Below are 23,342 nucleotides of genomic sequence, written 5' to 3' on the forward strand. Positions count from 1 at the left end.
TAAAATTAGGTTGTTAATAATACAATGCAAGAGGCTTTTCCATCTGTCCTGCTTATTTTGTAAAGCACCTTTGACTATTAAACAATAAATATTTAAGTAAAAAGTGGCTACTACTAAATGAAATACTACTCATCATAAACCAATCTTAGCTACATACCTAGTCTTGGGACAGTTTGACTTCTTGCTGCTGCAGTTAGCTGACAGCATGAAAATTTCAGCTCACTCAGACCTTCAGTTCCTAGCTCTTACTAGTTGTGGGGGAGGAAGGAAAGTGAGCTTGAAAGCTTTGAGTGGACCTTGAAAATTAAAGGGACAGTAGAAAAAGCAAATAAAAACTTACTAAGAAGTTTAAAAAGAAATATCAGGCTTCTTAAGATGTAGTCAGTATTTTGTGGGTTTTGGGTGTGATCACCAGTCCTGCTGCACTGTGTCCTTTGGTCAGGATGTAGTGCATGCCTGGTGGATAAACTATGCAAGAAAAGGGACAACCAAAGAGGAAGCTCCCTCATGCCATTATTTGTCTCAAGCTGCCAGAACATGATCACATTATAGCACATGCACAGATATTTCTTCTGCCAAATCTATTTGGGCACTATTCATCATTAACTCTTCCAGTTCTCACTCTTAAGTACATGCAATAGTTCATTTATTCTCCCCCTCTTCAGGAAGGAAACACTGCAGACAATACAATAGCACCACAGCAGTCTGACTCAGCCACTTCAGTGCCTTTCCTCATACATTCAAGGTTTTTTTCATAATTTCCAACGCTCCTTTTGATTTTAATCAGGAAACAGAAGTCCTCAGAAATACTAACTTTAAATGAGGACAGTAGATATATTGGATCATCCTAACAAAGTAGCCCTGAATCAAAACTACATTTCTAACTCTCCGACAACACTGACTTGTTTTTGAAGTGGTAAGTTTAACAACATCTTAACTGGAATCGCTAACATGCCCTGTCCCCCACCAAACCAAAACAGTTATTGCTGTTCCCCAAGGCCGGCACAAACCATGACACCAAAAAACCACAGTATTACTGTGTCAAAACATGATTGGGGACTTCCACCATCCCACCACGTGTATGATCTTTACCAGCAGTTAAAAGATTTTTCTGCTCTAGAAGATCAGATTCTTTCAGGCTTTCTGCCCTAATCTCTTTCAACAACAAGGGGATAAGCAGTACAGAAAGAGTTTGCTGACTGACAGCTGGAGCCTTCCTCCCTCCAAGAGCACACCAGACTAGCTATTTGCTTCCACAGCATCCTGATAACTGACAAAAGACTATGTTCTTCCAGAGATAGCTTCTCTTTGTTAAGGAAGGTTTCCAGTGTTTCCCCTAACACCTCCCCCTTCTCCAACTACTACAGAAGACCTGAAAAGCAATACCAAGATAATCTTTTATTCAAGTACTCAACAGCAAGCAATGAGGTCCAGAAGATTTAGTATCACAGCAGTAGCTGTGATAGTGTTTAGTAGATTTAGTCAGCCCTTGTTCTTTAGTAGCTACTACAGCCAGAAACACAGCCTCTGCAGACACTAATCTACTGGGGAGAGATGCTGTCTAGAGCTATGTCCAACTTGACCTGTTGTGTGGCTGCATACCAATTCAGGACAGGCTGAAAGAGTTAAGAGACTGGGTTTAGGGCCTTAAGTGCTCCCTCCCTTTCATCATCCTGCTAATGGTGAAACGTATTCTGTACCACAAGAGACAGCAACACATTTGTTCTGTGGACAATTCATGTTTATTTTACTCCATTTTTGTCTTTCAAGTATAGACACCAGTATTTTGCTCTTCACCAGAACATGCCCACCAGCTGGGTCAAGCAAGGACGAAGAACAACTTAATCAGTATTTTTCATCGCAATCACAATTTCAGTCCAAAAATCTTCAAGGAGATCTCCGCATCACTTTCCCTCTTGTGTGACTCTCCAAGCTCAGAAACTCTTCTCAGACAGGCATATCCTTCAGCTAAAAGGTATCGATTCAAAATAATAATAATAATAATATCAAAGCCCAGTGAGATCTATTGTAGTAATTTTCACCCCCTGCAATCTCAATTTACCTAGAGAGGACAGCTGGTGGAAGACGAAGGTTAGCTCCCTTCCAGAAGGCTGCAGGCAGGCCCAGGAACAAGTACGGTTTATGCTTGTGTCTTGGGCATAACAGACAGTGTAGCACCTACACCCCCTCCAAGTCTTGTCTCCAGTCCCATGCTCTCACCTCATTCCCATTGCTACCTTTAAATGCAAGAAATTGGGTACAGCAGCTTGCTCCAGCCAAACCTAAGCCCTCCAAGATCTCAGGCAAGATGTGAAACACACAGGTTTGTAACCTTCCAGGAAGGCATGCCATCAATAGAGAGTTTGGCAAAAGCTACAAAAGGCCTGCAGGTACTGACTTACTCTTACAGTCTTATCACCATGTTCAGACTCTTGTTCTTACCTCCTTTTTATCTAGAGCACTATCATCTATTCAGTGGTGTAACTCCTTTTTCACTGCTCTTCCTTCCCTCTGCCTGAGTACACAGGAGCTTTTACATGTCCCCCACTGTGGGGGCAGGAACAGAAAAAGCGGAGGGGGGGGAAGATAGGTTGCATGCACTCAGACCATTTCTTGGATAGCAAGACGACACATGTACAAGCCTAGGTCAGGTTACTAACGCTTACTGAAACAGCTCCCCTTTTGGCTGCAAAGAAGTTCTGTGATCCTGTTCTCAGACATACTGCAATCAATGACCTGTGCTGTTCCACAGAGATACCACTTTTGGGCCTACAAATACAAAATTTAATGTCACTTACACTGACACCAAATACTAGATCCACAGATGAAAAACAGGAATACAAAGCATCCACCAGTGCATCCTGCCAGAAAACCCTGATGAGCAAAACACAATGGAGCACAGGCATTAGGTATCACTGAAATGGCCCTCAAATAGGAGCAGTATTTGGTGCAACTGTCTGATACTGAGTTAATTAGCCCTACTGAGAGGCAGAAACACATTACCTCCAGCTTAGGGCTATCACAGGGTTGCTACACCACCCTCAAGATCAGAGTTAACACTGATTATATTTACATACGCTCAGATTACTAGAGTGCAATGTGGATCCCTGGAGCCAGCTCAAGGCGACAACATGCTCTATTGCATGGTGTAGATATACACAACTACATGTGTAAGAGACAGGTGGTTTGATACTTCTCAGCTGGTGAATGTTGGTTTTAGTTATTTCCCCTCCAAGACAGAAAAAAAATGATCCCTAATGTTCCAAAATGGTTTGGGGCTCATTCCAACAATAGATACACAGCTAAACACTACCAACTTGAGTTTAAAAGTCAGCCCTGGGTAGATTCAAATCCAACATGGGTTTTGAGGGGAAGAGGAGAAATAATTACTGGATTCACATCTAAGTAGTGCTTTCTAAGTATCACAGATTTCCAGAAACCTTGTCTATAATTACAATCAAGAATAACACCAAGTCCACAGTCTCATCTTCTTGCCCACTTTTGTGCCTTGAGATGAGGACTAGAAGGAACTGGTCAATTTATGCAAAGGTGCACAGAAATTCAGAACAGACGTTTCCATATGCTTTCCTTGCACTGTCCCTCCACAAGCCTCCCCATACAAGTTGCTTTTGTTTGTTTTTTTTTACTTTCTTCCTGCTGTGCACTTGAACACAGATCAGCAGTTACTGCCATGCCCAACAGCCACAGCGATGCAGTGTAGTACAAGAACAACTACTTTGGGTTTGGTCAGAAGCTAACTTGTGCATGCAAAGCCCAAAGCAGGTATGAGCCAAGCATAGATAGCTCTGCTTCCTGAACTCCCAAAGCTTTAATCAAAGCAAACACCATAAATTCAGCTCTAACTATGCTTTTTTTTAATTGCTAAAAAAAATAATCACAAATTCAGTAACACAGCCTTAGTTGAAACATTTCTTTCAGCCCAGTTGTACTCTTCCTGATTAATCTTTAAAGCTTTAGCCAGCTTAAGTTAGGCTGCTGTTTGTATATTATACATCATAGGTATCAGTACAATACATGACAGAACAAAATACACAGAGAACAGGTACTATAAATCCACACAGCTCCTCCTGCACACGGTGGTCATTCTCAGCCTATGCTCTCCCTCTCCTTTCAGCTCTTCTTCCAGAAAGACTGGAATATAAACAAGTCATGCAGTGTGTTCTGGGGGGTCAGAGTTCAAGCAATTTTTTCCTCATACCCTGATTTGCATAACTGAAAAGGCTTCTGTCAACTTGATCTACTCTTCTTGAAGGAAGAGAGCATCATGATTTTGAGTGGTTTTGCTTGTTCACCTCCTTTTAGACAAAGATGACACACTACACAATGCTCAGCAAAACAGAAAATTATTAATAGGAAGACATACTACCCACTACAACACCAGTATACTCATGCACACCCACTGTTTTTTGTCCATGAGTGCCTACAGAGTGAGAGGCTTGTGGTCAAACACGCAATCCTTCTTGGGTTTCCCAGAGAGAGAGAGAAAGAAAAAAAAAAAAAAGGAAAAAAGGGCAGGGAGAAAAGGCTGGAAATAGCCAAATTATCCTGGTTTCAGAACAACTGAGTTCCAAACCGTATCAGCACACCAGTTTCCCACCCCCACCCCCAACCCAGAAACCACAATCAACCTAAATAAATAAAAGATCCAACCAGAGAATTTTATTTGTATTATACACACATTTGCTAGAGCATTAAGGCTCACCTTAAAACAAGGCACACTTTGTCTTCTAATAATGTCTAGGATATCTAAAACATCCAGCTCTGGCTGATTTACAGCTAGCAATTTAAACCTCAACTCTCACAAAAATGGCTGGGAATTAAAAAACTAAATCTACCAGTCAGCTCGGGGAAAACAAATAATCTCAACCCTAGGCTAAAATAAGTCACCAAAAAAACCCCACTCACAAGCAAAGTCAGAGCTCTCAAGGGCAGCGGGAATAATGTTTCCTTGTTTAAAAAAAACCATATATATATATAACTGAGGGCTAATTTACTTGTTTCACTACCAGCACATGGAGAATTAAATGCTCCCCATCTACATCAACAGTAAGCCCCAAGTAAATCCGACTAATTTCTCGCTTAGTCATAGCAACATAAATACTGATCTGTACTGGTGTCAGAATCTGTCCCTAAATAGACACGGGATCTTTTTATGACTAATTTTCACAGCAGGATTTGCAAGCCCCAGTCATGATTAAGAGTCCAAATATGCATGGACTGCCATCATCTGATGCCACAGCTCTTTTTACTGGAATTTTTAGTCCCCATATTTTAAAAAGCAAGAAGTTACATTACGCAGGTTTGTGTGGATTAAGAGGCTCAGCAAATAGCTGTGAACGTGCTCCTACTAGCATACAAAACTGAACAGTTTAATTTTCATTTAAATAACATGCAAAGCACCTCTGCCGTCAGAGCCCCAAACATATTATGTTCACTGATTTTTGCTGTATTGCTCCCTATCTTACTCTAGCTACTTTAAAAAAAAAACCAAACCACCCCCCAAAAAAAACACCCAGCTGTTTGAGATTGAATTGCAGAATCTGCTGTTGTGGTAAATTCTATTTGCTGCAATGTATGTGCGCCAGAGAGCTCTGGGATTCTCAGGAATGCAGCAAAATGAGTCCATGAAAAGTGTAAAGCTAAATTAATTTAAGGAGGAAGGAAAATGGAGATAAGTGGTAGCACTTACCCCACACTACTGCTCTTGGAAGTCTTCCAGGGCAGCTAACTTGCCAGCCCTGGAGAAAGCTGCAGGACACTAGCAGTGTGAGCAGCTTCTCTGATAATGTTAATGCCTTATGTTTCCAGCACTCTCAAATCAGCATTGCAATGAATACATTCACATTGCCTTTGGATCTTGAAAATTAATCAGAATACACACTTTAACTGGTAACTACTATAAGCAAGCTAAAGCCAAACTGCCAGTGCCAAACTTGAAAAGCCCGACTACTGTTAAGTATTACAACTATTTTCAAAAGTCTTCTTTATATGTAGCATTGTTTTCTTAGCACCAAAGCTCAAAAAAATATTATTTACAACAACAAAAAACCCATAAGAAGAAAAGCTCTAATAAGCAACTTCATAACGTTTTGTGGACGTGAAGTGTTTCTGAGCTAACAAAGAACCGTTGTACAGGTTACAGCAAAGCCTGTAGCTGATCCCCTAAAGGCTTTTAGTGCTGTGTTTCATTTCTTAAATGTGAATACAGGAAAAGCTACCTACATAAAATATCCAAACAGTACTTATCCTGAGGATTGAGAGCTATGAGGCATACCATAGTTACGAAATGTAGTCCTGAAGAACATTTAACACAGCAAGTCCTAACTGACATCTTTTCTGAATGGGAAAGGTTGCCAGTAAGTCTACATGTGTTTGTGTTTTAAAAACAAAAAGTTATTTGTAAAGCAATGAGCTTTCCAAGGGGAACAAAGATGTATCTGACTTCAGCATTCAGAGCATCATTAACTGTGTGTTTCCTTAGACAAAGCTGAAATCAGACTCACAACAATAAAAACCCAGGACAAAGCAGCAAACTAGAAGACCCAAAGCCAGAACTGGAATTTGTCACAGAGCAACTGTTAGTTGCTGTTAAGGGAACTCAGCTCCTTGTGGAAAAGCATGCATAAGTTTATTTACATACTTCTGTGTATACAGAGATACAAAGTGACACTACAACAGCCCATATTGCAGTGCTAACTTTTAGTGGGTATCCATCCAGTAGCAGAGTTCACAGCCCTGAATTATGCACCTTGGCTTCCTTACCTATACATGATGAAAACTAATTATCTTTGATGGTAATCTTCAATTGCCATCTGTCTGGGAGGAAAGCTGCCTAAGTGAGTCAGTAGGGAATGCTGGGAGAGATTATAGGCTTTCCTCAGTACTACAGAGACACTCATTGAGAGCTTTCAGACCTCAGTCCTCACACAAGGTTGAACGTTTACAAACCATTTCCTTCCCCAAAAATGAAAGCTGATGTATCACTGTTTTGGGGGTTTTATTAGTTTGGTTTATTTTGAAACGGACAGTCATGGCTAAAACCGAGAGGAGTCAAAGGTGCATTTCACCCCACCCACACATCATTTCTCATGGTCTCACAGCCCTTCTGCTGGGGTTGCCCTGTAGCAGCTGTGATGCACAGCTGAGAGCCAGGAGTCACCAAGCAGCTGGGCAGCCTTGCTGCCAGGGGCAGGCTGCAGACACGCAGCCCTGTCCCTGCTGCAGGATGGCTTCGCACAGTGCCTTCTGCTGCCAGCGTATCATCAGCACCCTCCATCAGTTTCATCTGTTCATTTCTTAAACAAAGCCTGGTTTGCTGTAGGTAAAATACTATTTTTGCTGTTCAATCCTCAGTTTCAACAGTCCTTAACTGCTAAAGCAAAATGAACAGGGGTTTCTTTAGGACTGCAGTATCTTTACACAGATTAGCCATCCTCCCCTACCTGATCCTTGCAGAAGGTCAGATTTGCCCAGGGCTAGATGTTCAGGTGTCTCCTCCGAAGGTAAAATTAACAAGCAAGCCCCGAGACAACAACAGAGCTCACCTCCCCATGAGTCACAGCAGGGTGATGGGCTTTTGTGGCACAGATCTGCTCTTCCACAGCCAAGCTAGCCCACGCTGCAGCAGGGATAAAACATGCAGTCTGACACTTGAACTTCAGCATAAAACTGGTAGTCCTCTAGAGCAAGATACACTGTAAGCAAGTTCTGGTGTGTCCCTACTGACATCTTTTCCTTGCTACCCTGACCACACCAAATCCAGCTCAGCCTCTGGCATCACCGTGTCCTATCAGATTCTATTCATGCCGCAAATGATGCAGAACTCCGTTAGAGCATGAAATGCAGTACAGTAAAAGGCTTTTTGTTCTATTGCATGTGGTTTTAGCATGAAATGAGATTTAGACAAACACATCCTGCATGCATGTGTGCATATCCGTTCTCTCCTTCCCTGTAGAACTTTTTTTAATCCCTTTGGCCAAGTTCAGTCAAATTTGACAGGAGATTAGGAACTTAACAAATTGAGACGTCCGTAAGTTTTGCAAAAATAAACAGGCAGCTGGGTAACACAAAGAAACCCCATAAGCTCATCTTTAATCAAAGATCAGAAAGTCCACATGCAGAAAGACATCAGAAACCTGGTCTCATTATATCGGCTTGTCACACAACTGTGTAGCAGAGTTACTGCAAGAGCCTCTGGCCATTAAAAAAAGTGCTAAAATTTTGAAGTCTTGCACAAACATTTAAGTGTCCGAATTTTCCAAAACAGTTGTCTGAAGTTAAACATTATAGATATCCTTTTCAGTCACTTACTAGATAGTCTTAGCTGACTTCAGTCACCCAGCTTCAAAAAGTCAGACATAAGCCAGTATGTATTATAGGAAATATTCTCCATACAATCTCAAGTGACGTGCGTATTCTATTTCACTTCACTATTCTTTCCAAAAATCTCTGAAAAACATTCTCAGATTAGAGATCTTTAAACTAATACAAAACCTAAGATTTGAGGCTAAGCTACCTAAGAATCAATGTCTCAAGTTGAAAACAAATTATGGTGTGCCATTAGCACAGAAGAAAGAATTGAAACAGCTATTCCATTCAAACTGCTCCAATGAAAATGAAATAACAGTATTTACTTAGTATATTTTGCAAGAAAGGGCAGTCAGTCTTGAGAAATTGCACAAATGGTATCTAACCAGTACTTTAACCATCTGGCTACTCAAACCCCAGTTTACACACCGGGCCTGTGCTCCACTGCGCAAGGTGAGCAAGACAGGCACAAGAAGCGCTCTGCTATGTCAGACCAATCTAGCCCACTAGTCTGTCTCCAGCAGTGACAGAAGGAGATGCTGTTTAGGGACAGCACATTTTGTTGTTCATTCCCTTTGTCCACACACTTCACTTGCAGCACCTACAACTGTTCAGCATAGGAGTCAGAGGATAACATCCCTGTCTACCCCTTCTAGCACCCTTTTTATGGGTCTGCCAGCACCCACGCTTTGGCACCTGGGCAGAGAAAAGGACAGGAAACCAATCAATTGAGACTGAAGTGATACTGCTAGATCAGAGCTGCTGAGCCACAGGGCACTTCGCCACACAGTCCTGAGGCCCGTGACTTCTTGGGAATGGGGAATTAAAACTGCCACGGGTGGTTATAAAATTGAGGAGGGGGGCAAGCAAGTGGGGAGAAGGATAAGTTTACATACCCTTCCAGATTCTCAGCTGAAGCAAGTAACAGTCACACTGTCTCATTAAATATTGCAAAACATTTAGGCAGGCAGAACTAGCTGTAGTTTTCCCTTAACTGTTTCCAGCAGAACCCATGCTTTTCCCAGCAAACCAAATGAGAATGCAGTAACTTGTCTACACAAGGGTCACGATCAAGACTAGCTACCACATGCTAGCAAGCCTTGTACATGTTCAATACGGACAAATCCTAACTTGCTCTGGCACTTCATCAAGTGGATTTAATATTACGGCTCCATTTAATCTTGTGCAAATGTTGCGTTCAAACAAACCCTATTATAGGGTACCTCACATCTATACCACTAACCCTCCTCCTGATCTCAATCCTGTACGTTGACTTCAGACTACCTGAAGCACCGTTAAGATTGAGGTGATAGTGTTTGCAGGGTGCTCAGGCACAATACTGGTGCAGGATGTATACAGGCAGGTTCAAGAACTTCAAAAGAAACAGGAAATACCTATTTTGACCTCCAAAAGATTAATAAGATTGTGGTTTCATTCAGCAACAATAGCTCTTAAGCAGCAAGCACCTTCTTCTCTCCTCACTGCAGAGAAGAAAACCCCCAAGTTCCTTCCCCACACTGTCCCTTGTGTTACACAAGGGTGCTTGTATACTGCTAACAGATCATTTCTGCCACACAGTTCATCGTGTAGCCAAAAACCTGTGTCAGCATAACACACCTGCAAAAGCTAGCTGCCCAGGAGAGAGCTACACCAACCAACAATTAGATTGGAAAAAAGAAAACGAATAATGGCAAAAACACAACTTCAATTCCTTCTTTACCCTAGGAAAGGGACTCCTCCCCCATCCCATATGCAATCTCATTTGTATTTTATACACACACATTTTGCATTGACTATTAAATGGCCATTACCTATGCATATTCTCTCTGCCTGCCCTGCTAAGGCTCCAAGTAAGCCAGTGATGTGCCCCTCACCATCATCATTTCACTGCTGGCCAAAGGACTCTGAAAAGCAGTAGTGAAAGAAAGCAACAGACAGCTACTGCTATGCTGCAAAGTAACAGTCTGCAGATCCAGTTTAACAAAGAGCTTTGCAGCAGCTGCTCCTTATTTTAGTGTTTCCAACCTGTACTCACAAGGGCTAGAAACTGGAAAAAAGGGAGCTGAAGAGTCCATAGAAGTCTAAGCCTGCTAGCCACCCACCTCACAAATGAAGTTTCCTACAGACTAGTGGCCTAAAAGAAAGCACTATTCCTGCTAAGGGAATAGAAACTTGCACTGTAAATCAACAGGTGTTAAGAGCAGTTTCGGTGATTAAGTCTGAACTTCATTTCATTCCTGTCTCTCTTAAAACCAGTTTCTTCATTACCCTGTTCCTGTCCTCCTAACAGGAAGGAGGATCAGCTTTGTGGCTCCTCAAGCTTTCCAGCCTTCCCTTCCTAACCAGAGGAAGTGGGGACTATTTGAGCTTTTGCCTTGCTCCTCCTGGCTCCACACGGATGCTGGAATGTAAAGAATAGCTCTAGCAGCTCCACTGCTGCTGCCAGGGCTGGGAGCAGATGCAACGCAGAACAGTTACACACAAACTTTGGATGTTATCCCAGGGAACACAAAATTTGCTCACTCTGTTGCAGTACTGTCAAGTGTTTTCCTTTTGAGATATCAAGGCTTAACTTTTGTCTTCAAGACCAAAGGAGGACTGACTTTGAACACTGACGAGTGACCCCACCAGAAGAAAATGAACTTTAAAAAGGATGTGATGTTTTAAGTACAGAACGTAAGAAGCACTACCACAAACTATTTTACCACATTCTGCACCTGCATTTGTTCAAAGCATTTTTCAACAGGTAGCAATACCGCATGCAAGCCACATGTTCCCTATTTTTGCTTCATAGCATGCACTAGCTAACGCTGCCCATCACTTTTCAGCTTTTCAACCTTTCTGTACAAATAGCAGTTACTGATATCAGTGATTAATACACTGAACTGCAAAGTGAGAACAGATTAATTTCCACACACTACTGAAAGGCGACTTGCAAAAGAAACAGCTTGCATGTTACATTTTCCTCCTGACCTCAATACACATCAAGAAAAGATGAGGTTTTAGGTTCTTCTCTAGCAGGAGGATGGAAAGAAAGATTAAATGCTTCAGGAAGTTACCAGACCAAATGAAAACCTCCCTTGAAGACTATGAATAGGTACAGAAGAAGCCATACATAACACAGCAAAAGTAGAAGAAACTGGAATAATGGGGGAGGTTCAGAGGGATTTTATTCAGCTACAGAGCTCTTGGTCTTTTGAGTTGATAGCAGTAGAAAATAGAGACTGAAAAGAAAATGTCCTGTACACTCACTTACTGCATGAATTTCTTTCCCAATTATTTACTAGCTTCTCTATAAGGCTAGAGAAATTGATGAACAAATTATTGAAATGAATGACAAATGAGTTGCCACAAGCTTGATAAATTAAACTCTTCAAACACAGAGCACACATTTCAACCAATTTAACTAAAACAGTGCAAACATCTGGAAGAAAAGACGTCTGTAAAAAGAGGTATTTTGAGTAATCTTGATCCCATTCCTAAAAATGCACTTAACTAGGGAGCCACAGTGGAGTATCTTGCATCATACACTCAGTAAAAACAACTGTTCATGCTTATAAGTAATACAACCTTAAAGTACAAAAACAAAGATCCTGTGCTACAGCTTAAGCTATACCATGGAGGAAAAAAATGAGAGCCTTTTCTCACAAGCTCCTTTGAGTCAATGGTGTGGATTGCCTCACAGAGACTCAGTGGTCTTGCAAGTTCTATTGTCAAATGACCCATCTGACTGCACCCTCTCCAGCAGCATATCAAGCAACACACAAGATTACCCAAAAGCTACATATCAGCCAAAGCAGGTTCTTCTTGGGAAGACGGATCAAACCTTTACTGAAAGGCACTAATCATGGTGTGCCCAGAAACTAACAACAAAAACAAGCCTGGGACAAAATAAAAGCATTCATGGCACAAAGCAGCTATCACAAGAAAAACTATTCCCCCTCCCTACCATCTTCTATCAATAATGATCACACAAGGAAGAAAACAATCATTCAAAATCCTCTAAAACCCTCTGCTTGTAGGCTTTCGAAGGTCTGAAGAAGTGGTGACAGAGAAGCCCCTCAAGCGCTTGGCACTGTGAATAAGCCCCATCACCATGCCAGCTGCTGTATTTCCCTCCTCAGTGAGGCAACTCCCCTGCATAATTGCTAAAGCCATTATTTAGCAGCATGCACAGTACGTTATCAAAATAACTTCTCACCAACCACCTTGTCTAGCCAAAAGACCACAATATCTCCTTCCCCACTTGTTTATGACTTAGGGCTTGGGCACTTACGATCTTCCTGCCAGCTTTCAGGTTTTGCTGTCCTGCCTACACACTCCACAGCTGCTCCCACAGCACTTCCCCAGATGGCAAACGCTTCCAGAGAAACTTTCCTCCTAGTTTTGAACAGAGGGGTATTTGGACACTGGGACTCTCATGAGTCTCAGGAGAGGATGCATACATCCCACAGGCAGGAGGTGTCTCCTATAGCCAAGACGCCCTTCCGGGAAACCATGGGACTTACCTACCTTTAATAGTGCTGCTTCAAGAAACAGCTGTAAACTTAAAGAGTAACTTAATTGACTCTGCTTCAGCTCAGCAGATGCACAGGCATACTAAAGAATCAGGTACCATGTCAAGCTGGAAAGAAAGATCTGTAGATTTATTTCGTGCAGGTGGGAAGAAAAACAAGGATACAACTGGTGCAATCTAACATATGGAAGGAAAGTTACTTTCGTTTCAGAAATACCACTTTTGCGACCTAATTAGACAGGAATATTTCATATCCAGAAATAGATGGGTAGGCAGCCTCGCTCCATGAACATCTCCTTTCCCTTACAGCCCTCCCTGAATTTTATTTTTCAAGTTGAGGAGCGACCAGTCTAGCACCATCACATTCGCCACAACAGAAGATACATTTTTTTTTTTTTTTTTTTTTTTACACATAACATTTTCACACAGTTCAGCTGCAACAGAATTGTTAGATTAAAACAAGTAATCTCATCCCATCGCAAATTTCACCCTTTATAAACAGTTCTTCAGCCACGCTGTATGTAAGAATACCTCGGCACAAAGCAGGTGAAGAAGAGAGAGACACCGCACCGACCGAACCTCGACAGAGCGCTTCAGCCGGGTAACCGGGGCGCGACAGCCATAAATCCTCCCAACAGAGCGGCTGTTCATCTCGCTGGAAGCTTTGATTTGAGAAAGGACAGCGGGACCGACCTCACGGCTTGCAATAACCAGAAGAAGCACCACCCCCACCGGCAAAGAACAGCCCAAGGACTTTCAGAAAAGCAGAGAACATACACGTTCCAAGGTTTGTTTCTTCCGATAAAGCACCAGTCATGCGCTCGCACAGCTTAAGGCCGAGCACAGCCACGGAGCCGCTGCTCCCTCCGCCGCGCCGAGGCACGCCCCAGGCAGCCCTGGCGCCGCCGCCCCGCAACGAGCCCGCCCGTGGGACCGCCGCACCCCGGCGGCTTCGCCGGCGCCACGAATCTCCGCTAGCGCCTCGCCGCCGCCCCCACCCCCCACCCCCGCCCGGCCCGCCGCGCCTCGCCTCGGGCCCAGGCCGGCCCCGGCTGCTGCCCCCACCCAGCAGCGGGGCTGCGCCGGGAGGCCGCCGAAAGCCGAGCAGCTCCGCCACCCCGCCAGCGCCGATAGGGGAGCGGGGCCGTCCCCCCCGCCTACCTTGACGGGCGGCGGCGCCCGGCAGACCCACCGGACCGCCCCCGCGGCGCGGCCACCTCCTCCCGCGCTCCCAGGCGCGGCCAGGCCCCGCCCCCGCCCCCCAGGGGCCCCGCTGCGGCCGGGGGCGAGCGGCGGCCCTGCATGCGGCCCCGGGCGGCGGCGGCTCCGCCCGGCCTCTCCGCCGGCGCACGCGGCATCAGGCGCATCTCCGCGCCGCGGGCCGGGCGGGCAGCCGCGCCGCAGCCCCTGTCACTTCATCCCCGCCGGTACCCGCGTCTCCACTCGCCGCGATACCAGCTTTTACCAGGAAGTTCCCAGGAACCTCTGGGAAAGCTCTGGGACATCTCGTCTCACCGGCTCGCAAGCCCATTAAATACCGTATTCTCTTCAAAGGAGCTTGAGGCAGGCTCCATTCCTCTGGAAACGCAATTAGCTCCCTGAATGCTTTCACCGAGGAACACGCCGATGTACGGGACCGGCCAGCTCTGCCTCTGAGCGTGCGGCGATTTACATGGTATAGCGATACTGTCGCAGCCGCTGCCACCGGTACCTGCCCGAAGGAGGTTTTGGAACGGAAGCGTGCGGAGGCTCCACGAGGCCAGCTAGGAGCTCCGCGGCCGAAACCGTGCAATAGCGCGGCGGGAGAGGGCGGCGCGGGAGCAGGCGGCGCGGGGTCCCCCTGGGCCCATGCAACAGCTTACAGAGCCAGCTGCGCTCCTCGGAGCGGGGATGCTCACTTACCAGCTGTCAGCAGAGCGGGTATTTTATGTCTAAGTTATCAGTGACAAGAGGATGGAACGTGTCGCTTCTTACTCGGACCGTCCTGGCCGCTGTTGGCAGCCTCTCAGCAACCTCATCCTTATCCCGCAGTGGCGTTTGCAGTAAGAAGAGGGAGGGCTTGTTTCAGCTCAGCCCCGTCTGCAAGAGTAAAAATAAAAGGCAGCGTTGAGTTTTGCGTTGAAGCAGAGATGTTACTTGAGTCTGCCGAAATTCCTCCTCGTTTTATACCAAAGCCTTCCGGGGGGAGGAGAGACTGACATGAAGAAAGAAAGCTAAAGCGCTGCTCCGTGTGTCGAGTCCCCCGTGTCCCCCCCCCCCAACGAGTATATCTTCTTTTCTCTGAATGAATGTCAGCAGGGGCCGCAGCCGCTGTTCCTTCTGCTGCCCTCCCCCGTCCCCCCCCGGGCCGGCGGTTCGCCGAGCGCCGAACCTTCTCCGCGCCCGCCCGACAGCCAGGGTGCGGCGAGCCGCGCCCGCCGCTGCATCAGCCCTTCCCGCCCCGCCTGCACTCCACAGCCTCCGGGAATTAGCAGCTAATTAGCAAACTGATTGTCACCTATGGTAGGAAACCAAGCAGCCTGAAAGGCACAGCAGTTATTTCAGGTGCGGGACTCATGGCCCCTTCCAGGAAGCTCCGGTGAGAGCCGTCGGGGGAGGAACTACCCCCTGAGAGCCGCTGGCAGGGCAAAGCGCAGCCCTGTCCTGCGCGACCATCCCAGGAGCCAGGGGGCTCCTGGAAAACCTGCTTTCTATAGCAGAGCATCAAACCGCGCGGCACCGAGCATTGCTTTTTGAAAATAATAAGGAGTTTTGCCAGTGATAAAAGAGGATGCAAAAACCGGCTTTGTCTGGAATCGTGTGCTGCACCAGTGTTGTAATTTGCCCAGAGCAGTTTATCATGCAAGAAGAAAACTGAGGGTTTGTTAATAATTTAATTGTCCTCTACTGTTTCAAACATTATGACCCTGATCACTTCTAATCCAAAACTTTTCTATGTGATGCTTCAGGGAGCTTGCAGGATGTTTTTAGCATTGTATCAGAACAGGATGCTTCCCTTATTCGAAGAGCAGCTCCTATTTTTCGTGGCTGTCGCTAGGAATGACCAGAGGTGGAGTCTGTTCTCAGCAGCAGTTTTATGCAGCCTGTAATTATTACATTAACATGTAATAAAAATAACATGTTAAAAGCAGGGAAATTTTGTCTCTTCTTAAGGGACTATCCCACCCTGTAGCCTGCTGAGATGGCCTTCAGTGTGTTCTGGGCTGGGAACCAAAGTTCAGTCCTCTGTAATTTGACTTCACTTGAGCTGAAAATACCTTTGTACTTTTGCTCCCTTCTCCCAAGAGGTTCCTCAGGCCTTTGTCCTTCACATCCTGGCCTTTACAAAACCAAGCTGCTTCAAAGTGTATATAGCTAAATTGTCTACCTTCTAAACTAATTTTTGCTGTACCTTTTTCCTGTGTCTCTTCTGTACCTACCCTTCAATTCACTGAAGTATTATAGGCACAAAACCAATAAAAAATAAATAATTTTGCACAATTGCAAAAAACAAGTTGCACAATGAAGGGGTCGGAAGTTAGGAAATACCAGAAGACGGGTTGACTTCACATCAATCCCCTTGCTCATATGTTTCAGGACAGTCTTAAATTACGTATTTCAATATTATTTTGTTCTCCCCTTGCTTTATTTTGCAAAACCCTGCCTTTGTTAGGATACAGGATGGACTTACTCTTGGGATGTGCCAGACTTTTTCAGAACAAGATGCTGGGACAATTCACTGCAGAGGAGCATAGGAAACTTTGAGGAAGTGGATGCTGTTCCTCCTTCTGTTCCAGACAGGATGTGTGTGCTGCAGCTGCATGTGTGTAAGTTTATGGGTGTGAGCTAATTTCACACTAGCTAACCTGGGTATTGATAACAGTCTAGCATGGATCTTTGGGCAGGCTGAAAAACATCGCAGTGAAGAACATGAATGTGCTGTTACAAGGGCTGAGCCACTTGCCAAGAGAAGCCAACTCGAGTTACTGACACACCTGTGAAGCTAGTTAGACATATGCAATGTACCTATGGTGATATTACGTGATGACTTAGAAGCAGCCATTTGATTTTACAGCTGGCTGCAAGTTATGTGCTTGTTGCTTTTTTGGGAGTCTTACAAGGCATCCAACTAGGAAGAGCTGAGCTTTCACATTTGCAGCCAAACTCCATAGGAGATGGAGTGCTGTGAACAGAGGACCTGTTGCTCACAGTTTTATCCTCTTGCATTAAAGGCAGCATGTATAAGAAATACAAAGAATTGTATCTAAGATATCTGAATACATCTCTACCTTGAATAAATCACAAAATCCCGAGTTCTAACTACATTGGATCTCAAGTTCTAACTACATTGGTCAAGTAACATAATAATCTAATTTGTAACAATGTAATTTCATTTCAGCCTCTTCCAGCAACTGTAACTGTCCCAAGACCAGCAACAGAATGAAAGCTGGTGTTTGTTGTCATCTAAATATGTTGAACTAAATTCAAGGATTCAAATGGCAATTTGAACAATTAATATAGTACCAAAAAAAAATTAGTTCCTAGGAGTTTTCCAAATGATCTGCATAAGCAAGAAGTTAATAACTCACCTGCAACAGATGCATGTATTTGGCAGAAAGTATAAGGAATCACTTCTCTGGGATATAGTCTATTGCACACAAATGGTATCAGTGATGATTTGACAACAATGAGTAGACTTCAGAATGCTTTGGAAAAGGATGACTAACAGGAAGTCAAATGAATGCTGTGCAAGCACAAACAATGGATGTGACCAAAAAGTCAACAGATACTTTTTCTTTTTTTTTACTATTTCAATTCAAAATTAACTCTCCTGAGACACAAATCTCCCCAAACCAAACATAAAAGCCACAGAAACCTTGAAATGCAAAGCAATAACTAGAATAAATCCAAATAAAATGTAGTCATATTTTAGTTCCAGGAAAATCTGTGTACCTCCTGAGTCACTAAACTAAGAAAATGTGGCCAGACCCTACCCCAGCTTGCAAAACCAGAGAAAACCAAAGAGAACAATTACAGGAGATGGAAGGAAAAACTGCTGAACAGGGGAAAAGCAAAATTGTGGAGAACATGGAATAAACAGAATGGAAAGTTGCAGCATCATGAAAGTGATTTCCTCCCTAGCAATCCAGTAGGCAAGATGACTAATCAGGCTCTGTGTATGCAATTCATCTCTGGTCCTAGAATTAAAATGTGACATAACTGCCACCCTTTATTAATTACCTTAGGAGATGAGTGCATTTATAGAAATACAAACTGTCACAACATCCCTTCACTCATTTTCTAGCTTTACTACCTGCCATCACAGTCTGATCCTAACCTTTATGTCATGCCATGAGAACAGCCCCAAGTCCCATACATGCTCAGATCTCTGCTACTGAGCTCCAAAACTTGTCTCAGCACAACTCTGTTTCATAGAGTTTCTCTCTGTCCCCTTGTCCCAGATGCTGGGGGCTCTGAGCTCGCCACTGCTATAGTAAGCACCAGTCCTCACCTAGCTTGTTTGGTTACTGATTTGTGGTTGCATGGTATTTCTTCTGGAGACTCTTTGCCAGGAGACAACTTGCTAAAAAGCCTGTCGCAAGAGCTTTAAAAAAATCCAGTTAGTTCCTGTAGGACATCTCATCAGAACCCACAGCATTTGTCATGAGTTCACAGCATGCAACCTGCACCTAGTTCAAGGTCACTTTTTCACAACCTGGTCAACCAAAGAACTACATTAGGCTGTGACTGCTCTCATGGTCCCTAGGAACTGCTTTTTGTGGGAAGTACGGAGTGCTTTCTCCTGCCCCAGGCTGTGCAGTGCTCCTGTACTTCATCTGGGAGAGAGGACACAATCAAACAAAACATATGATGACCAGAAACACCATGGAGGTAACCCAGGTAAGGCTGAGACAGCCTCCCTGCCAGCCAATCCAATGTTATCTGAAGTGGTGAGCTCATTAGGAAGCACTATTTGCCAACCAAAGTGAAGCCCTCAGGGCATGTATCTATACATAATAGCATCAGTAAACGAAATACATTATCCAATAGGCACCAAACATCTTTGTGCTTCACTAGGCATGGACAAAAGGATGGAATAGGTCAAGACACACCCACTTGAAGAGCATTGTGAGCAAAACAGCAGGAAGGAGAAGGGGAAAGGGTTTGCGAAATTGAGGAAAACGTGTCCTGAGCAGGTAGTGGTTTGCACTAGATCAAGAGGAACATTTAATTACAGATTCCTCCCCTCCACTTTTGCCTTGTTTCTTTAAAATACGCTGTCATGTGGAACTCAAGGTAAGTTTTCCACTTGTGCCCCCATCCTTCCAGTGGATGCCAGTATACTGGCATGACTCCACCTCTACATGTGTCCAAGAGTAACCCAAACTGAAGTTGCACAGCACTGAAAGCAGCCCTTCCCACAAGGAAAGAGGACAAGAGCTGATGCTGCCTTCCCTGACAGGAGACAAACCTCTCAAGATCCAGTTCTTCCACCCATCTGACAGGGATGTGGGAGTCCCCTCCCTGTAGCTCAGGGGGACACAGTGACTGCTGTTCACAGAGGATGCTGGCTGTGGCATCTGGCATGAGGGAAGACTGGGAGAAGGAGAGAGGTGAGGTGGTGTACAGAGGGAGTAACGACCCGGGTGGGTGGCAGGGGTGGTGGGAGACCCTCATTTGCAGTCACAGCCCCAGTGCCAAATGCAGATGGGCTCTGAGCTCAGAGAGAACAAGAAGTCCTTGAACCTGTGGCTCTGGGTCCCTACCCACTCAGCCTCATGTGCTCAAATGACTGAGATAAGCTACTTTTGGAAGATTAAATACCTGTCCTTTTATGATAGCTCAGTCATTCCTACAATACCATGCCAAGACTCACTGCTCCTTGTCTCCTTTCCAAGGAGAGGCCAGCATGCAAAATGCCTTTGCCATTTTAAGCACAGCTTAGTGCCCAGTTGCTTTCTCTGTGCACTTTATGAAAAAGACCTCCCTGTTTTTCGCACTGGCTCCCCATTGCAAAGCCTATCTTTCTGGCCTCCAGGCCCCCAAGTTTCTGTGTGGTGTACTGCTGCCATCACCTGTACAGCTGAGTCATTATTACAAATGTTAAGGCAGCTGCTGCAAGTAGCTCTCAGATCTATAGCCTTTCAGCTTCAAACTTCTGGCCCACTTCTTTGGCCGGTGTTAACTGGCCTGGATTCCTTTACTGGTTTGCAGCAGCCAAAGATCTGGAAACAGGTGCACAGGTTTTCCTGCAAGTACTCCTCAGGCTGGGTCTATGCTTGAAAATACAATGTAGCAAGACAGGACACAACACAGAGCTATAAAAGTGATACAAATAGCTACCATTAGATTGCCAGGAAGGAGGGTGAGAAGGCTAGGTGAGCCACTGTAAGTCAGGAATGGTGTGGCAGAAGCCACTAGAAGCCTTGTCATAAGTGAACAGCAGGCTAATTTCAAGGAGACAGACATGGGCCGAGAAGAAGTGCTTTGCGTGTTTCTTACATTTCAGAGTTCAAGCTGCACTCAGTCTTGGCTGTAGGTTCAACACCTGGGAAAATTTTTGCTGCGTTTCTTCCCATGACTGACTTACCAGGTAAAGACCATTGCTGCAGGCATGGCCACTTGCAAGGTGCGAAGAATCCAGTAGGTACCCGTATGAAATAGGGCTGTTGGCATGGGAGAGGGAATTCTTCCTTCACAGCGCTCCAGGCTGAGCAGAGCAGCCCTGCAGCAGGAAAGGCTGGCTTGGTCTCTGTGGCTTCGGAGAGCAATAGCTCATACAGCAGACTTTTCTTTTTTACAGCTCAACTCCTGTTCCAAATGGGAGCCAGACCTAACCCATGTGACTATGATCAATAGGCCAATATCCAAGCTGTGATATCCTAGTACAATACTCCTTCTATTTCAGCGTTTAGCCATTTCATCCAGACAAGTGGAAAACATCAAGCGATCTTTGCAGTTTATCAAAAAATAAGCCACCTGTCACTGAACTCACCATAATTTAATTCATCATAAAATTCTCCATAGCGTGTGACCGGGAAGCTCCGCTTCCAGCAGCCCAGACCACCTGCTCACAGTCTTTGTTTTTCAGGGGTTGGTTGGTTTTGATTTGGACACCCCATTGAAACCTGACCTTTCTTGTCTGCAGCTAAAATATAATGGTGCAAGAAGAGGTCTGTCACTGAAATGTTATTACAGAAACACTACTGGGAACTAAGCCATGGTCAGCTTTAACTCCCCAGATACTATTTGGGAAACAAATGATTCTAATAATAAACTCAGGCCCAGCTAGCCATGTGTGCAATAGCTGCCAGATTTCTTCTCAATAGTCATTGAGACAAAAAAAGACAACCCCAAATTACTAAGTGATGAAAACAAGACCTGGCTTCGGCTGAGACAAAGTTAATTTTCTTCTTAGTATCTGGTGCAGTGCTGCATTTGTGATTTGGTGTGAGAACAATGTTGACAGCACACTGATGTTTGCAGCCATTGCTGGGTGATGTTTATACTAAGTCAAGGACTTTTCCATTTCTCAGGCCCTGCCAGCCAGAGGGCTGGGGGGGTATGGGGAATTGGGAGGGGACACAGCCAGGACAGCTGATCCCAATGGCTAAAGGGATATTCCATACCATATGACATCATGCTGAGGATATATAAGCTGGGGGAAGAAGAAGGAGCAGGGACATTTGGCGTTATGGTATTTGTCTTCCCAAGTAACAGTTACGCATGATGAAGCCCCGCTTTCCTGGGGATGGCTGAGCACCTGCCTACCAACGGGAAGCAATGAATAAATTCCGTGTTTTGCTTTGCTTGTGTGTGGGGCTTTTGCTTTACCTATTAAACTGTCTTTATCTCAACCCACGAGTTTTCTCACTTTTACTCTTCTCATCCTCTCCCACATCCGACTGCAGAGGGAGGGAGTGAATGGCTGTGTGGGGCTTGGTTACCAGCCTGGGTTAAACCATGACATCTTTCCCCTTCTTCCCTTAAAAGCATGGAAGGACTAAGTCAGAATACCTACAAACACAAAACCCCAAGGTTTTTTGTAACTGGCCAATGCTCATAGTGAACTAGCAGAAAGGAGGCTGCCAACTTACACCTTCTTTTACAGAAGTATGACTAGAATGAAGTAACTTTCAGTTATGTTACTCTTTCCCTGGCACAACTGATGCTTGTATCATCACTCATGCTTTTGAGCTGGTCGTTGAACTTGGTATGACCATGTGGAAGTGGAAGTGTCTGTTTTCCCCACCAAGCAAGTGAAGCCCAGCTGTCATAGCAACACAAGCGGCAAACCAGATGTTGCCCTTCAGTTATTAGATAAATCTTGATTTCATGTCATTGAAACAACTTTTATTTAAATCCATACAGCTGAGAGCAGAACCTACCTCATTGCCTATTTAACAGATTTTCCATATTTTTCTCTTGAGGATTCTTTCCCTTTTCTACTCTAACCTGAGGCTGTTCTTCCAAAAGAGGTTCATCCACTGCTGTGTCTGCTTGCGAAGAGGCAGTGTTTCAGCAGGTGTGGCAGCTAACAGTCCGCTTTCTGAACAGGTTTTCTTCCATCTAAAATGCCTGAGAAGTGGGTGATTAATAAAACCTTCATACCAACTTAATTATCACTTGCCACTAGATCTTACCTGATATTTTTACACTGCACTTCTTAAATTTATCAAAGTGTCTTTTGGTGTTAAGAAGTCTCCTCAAAGTACATGCAACTGAATGCTGTAACGTGCCACTCTCCGAGAGGAAACTTTTTGCTTTTTAAGAACAACAAAGGAGATTTGTTTCCCATCTTCAAAACACACGGCCAGTTGTGCCTTGAACCAAGACACCAAACTGCTACCACATGAACGATGAGATATATCTTGATTTTTTAGGTCTTTCAGACCAGTAGGCAAACACAGAGGAAGAAGACTAGGCTACATGAAGGGAAAGAAAAAGGGTAGCTTAAAAACAAAAATATTGAACTTTTTTTGAACATTGCACACAGGTTTACTTAGTTTTTTCCACAAATGCTATCTGGGTTTTGACAGTAATTTCTACCTACATCCAAAGTTTCTGAAAAAAAAAAAAGTTTGAGCCAACACTGCAGTTCAGTTCAGACACATCATGTTCCAGATCTGTCTTTGACTGCTGGGATCTACAGGTCCTGTGGACAACTGTCAGATGACTGAAAGCATTTCAGAGTTTAGGAATAAGAAGATCAGGGCAAGCTGTAGCTATAAAACAGAGGAAGCGGATCAGTTTTAAGCCAGTGCAGATCTGATGTCAATGTGAGACACCAAGAGGCAGAAAATCCGTGAGAAGATTTGTATCAGCTGCATCTGAGTCCTCAGTCAGTCACTGCTGGTGACATTCCCTGGGATGTTCAGCCATCAGTACGCAAACTGCTTGCTTTTCCTCATCTACAATTACAGTTGTTAGTGAACTTTCAAGAAATACATTTTAAATCAAAGAAAATAGGCACTTCTCCCTTGGGATCCTGCTTGAACTCTCCCTGGTTTACTCCTTG

At 44.5% G+C, this 23,342-nt stretch overlaps 1 protein-coding gene across 16 annotated transcripts in view; it reads right to left on the minus strand.

Moving 5' to 3' along the window:
- The window catches only part of ST3GAL6 (ST3 beta-galactoside alpha-2,3-sialyltransferase 6), a 48,924-nt gene extending 31,451 nt beyond the window's left edge, over positions 1-17,473 (minus strand). For 3 of the 16 annotated variants that reach the window (XM_027799671.2, XM_005435203.3, XM_027799665.2), the window contains exon 1: positions 13,622-13,839. In XM_027799671.2, the coding sequence (XP_027655472.1) occupies positions 13,622-13,661 (40 nt within the window). In that variant the 5' untranslated portion in view covers positions 13,662-13,839. Of the gene's footprint in view, positions 1-157; positions 474-12,604; positions 12,730-13,375; positions 13,840-13,909; positions 13,941-14,005; positions 17,137-17,412 lie in introns of those variants that run through there. The other 13 variants (XM_055702039.1, XM_027799667.2, XM_055702037.1 and 10 more) reach the window with 10 other exon arrangements.
- Positions 17,474-23,342: the final 5,869 nt, after the last annotated feature.

This window comes from Falco cherrug, chromosome 2 (assembly GCF_023634085.1).
Source record: "Falco cherrug isolate bFalChe1 chromosome 2, bFalChe1.pri, whole genome shotgun sequence".
Taxonomy (NCBI): domain Eukaryota; kingdom Metazoa; phylum Chordata; class Aves; order Falconiformes; family Falconidae; genus Falco; species Falco cherrug.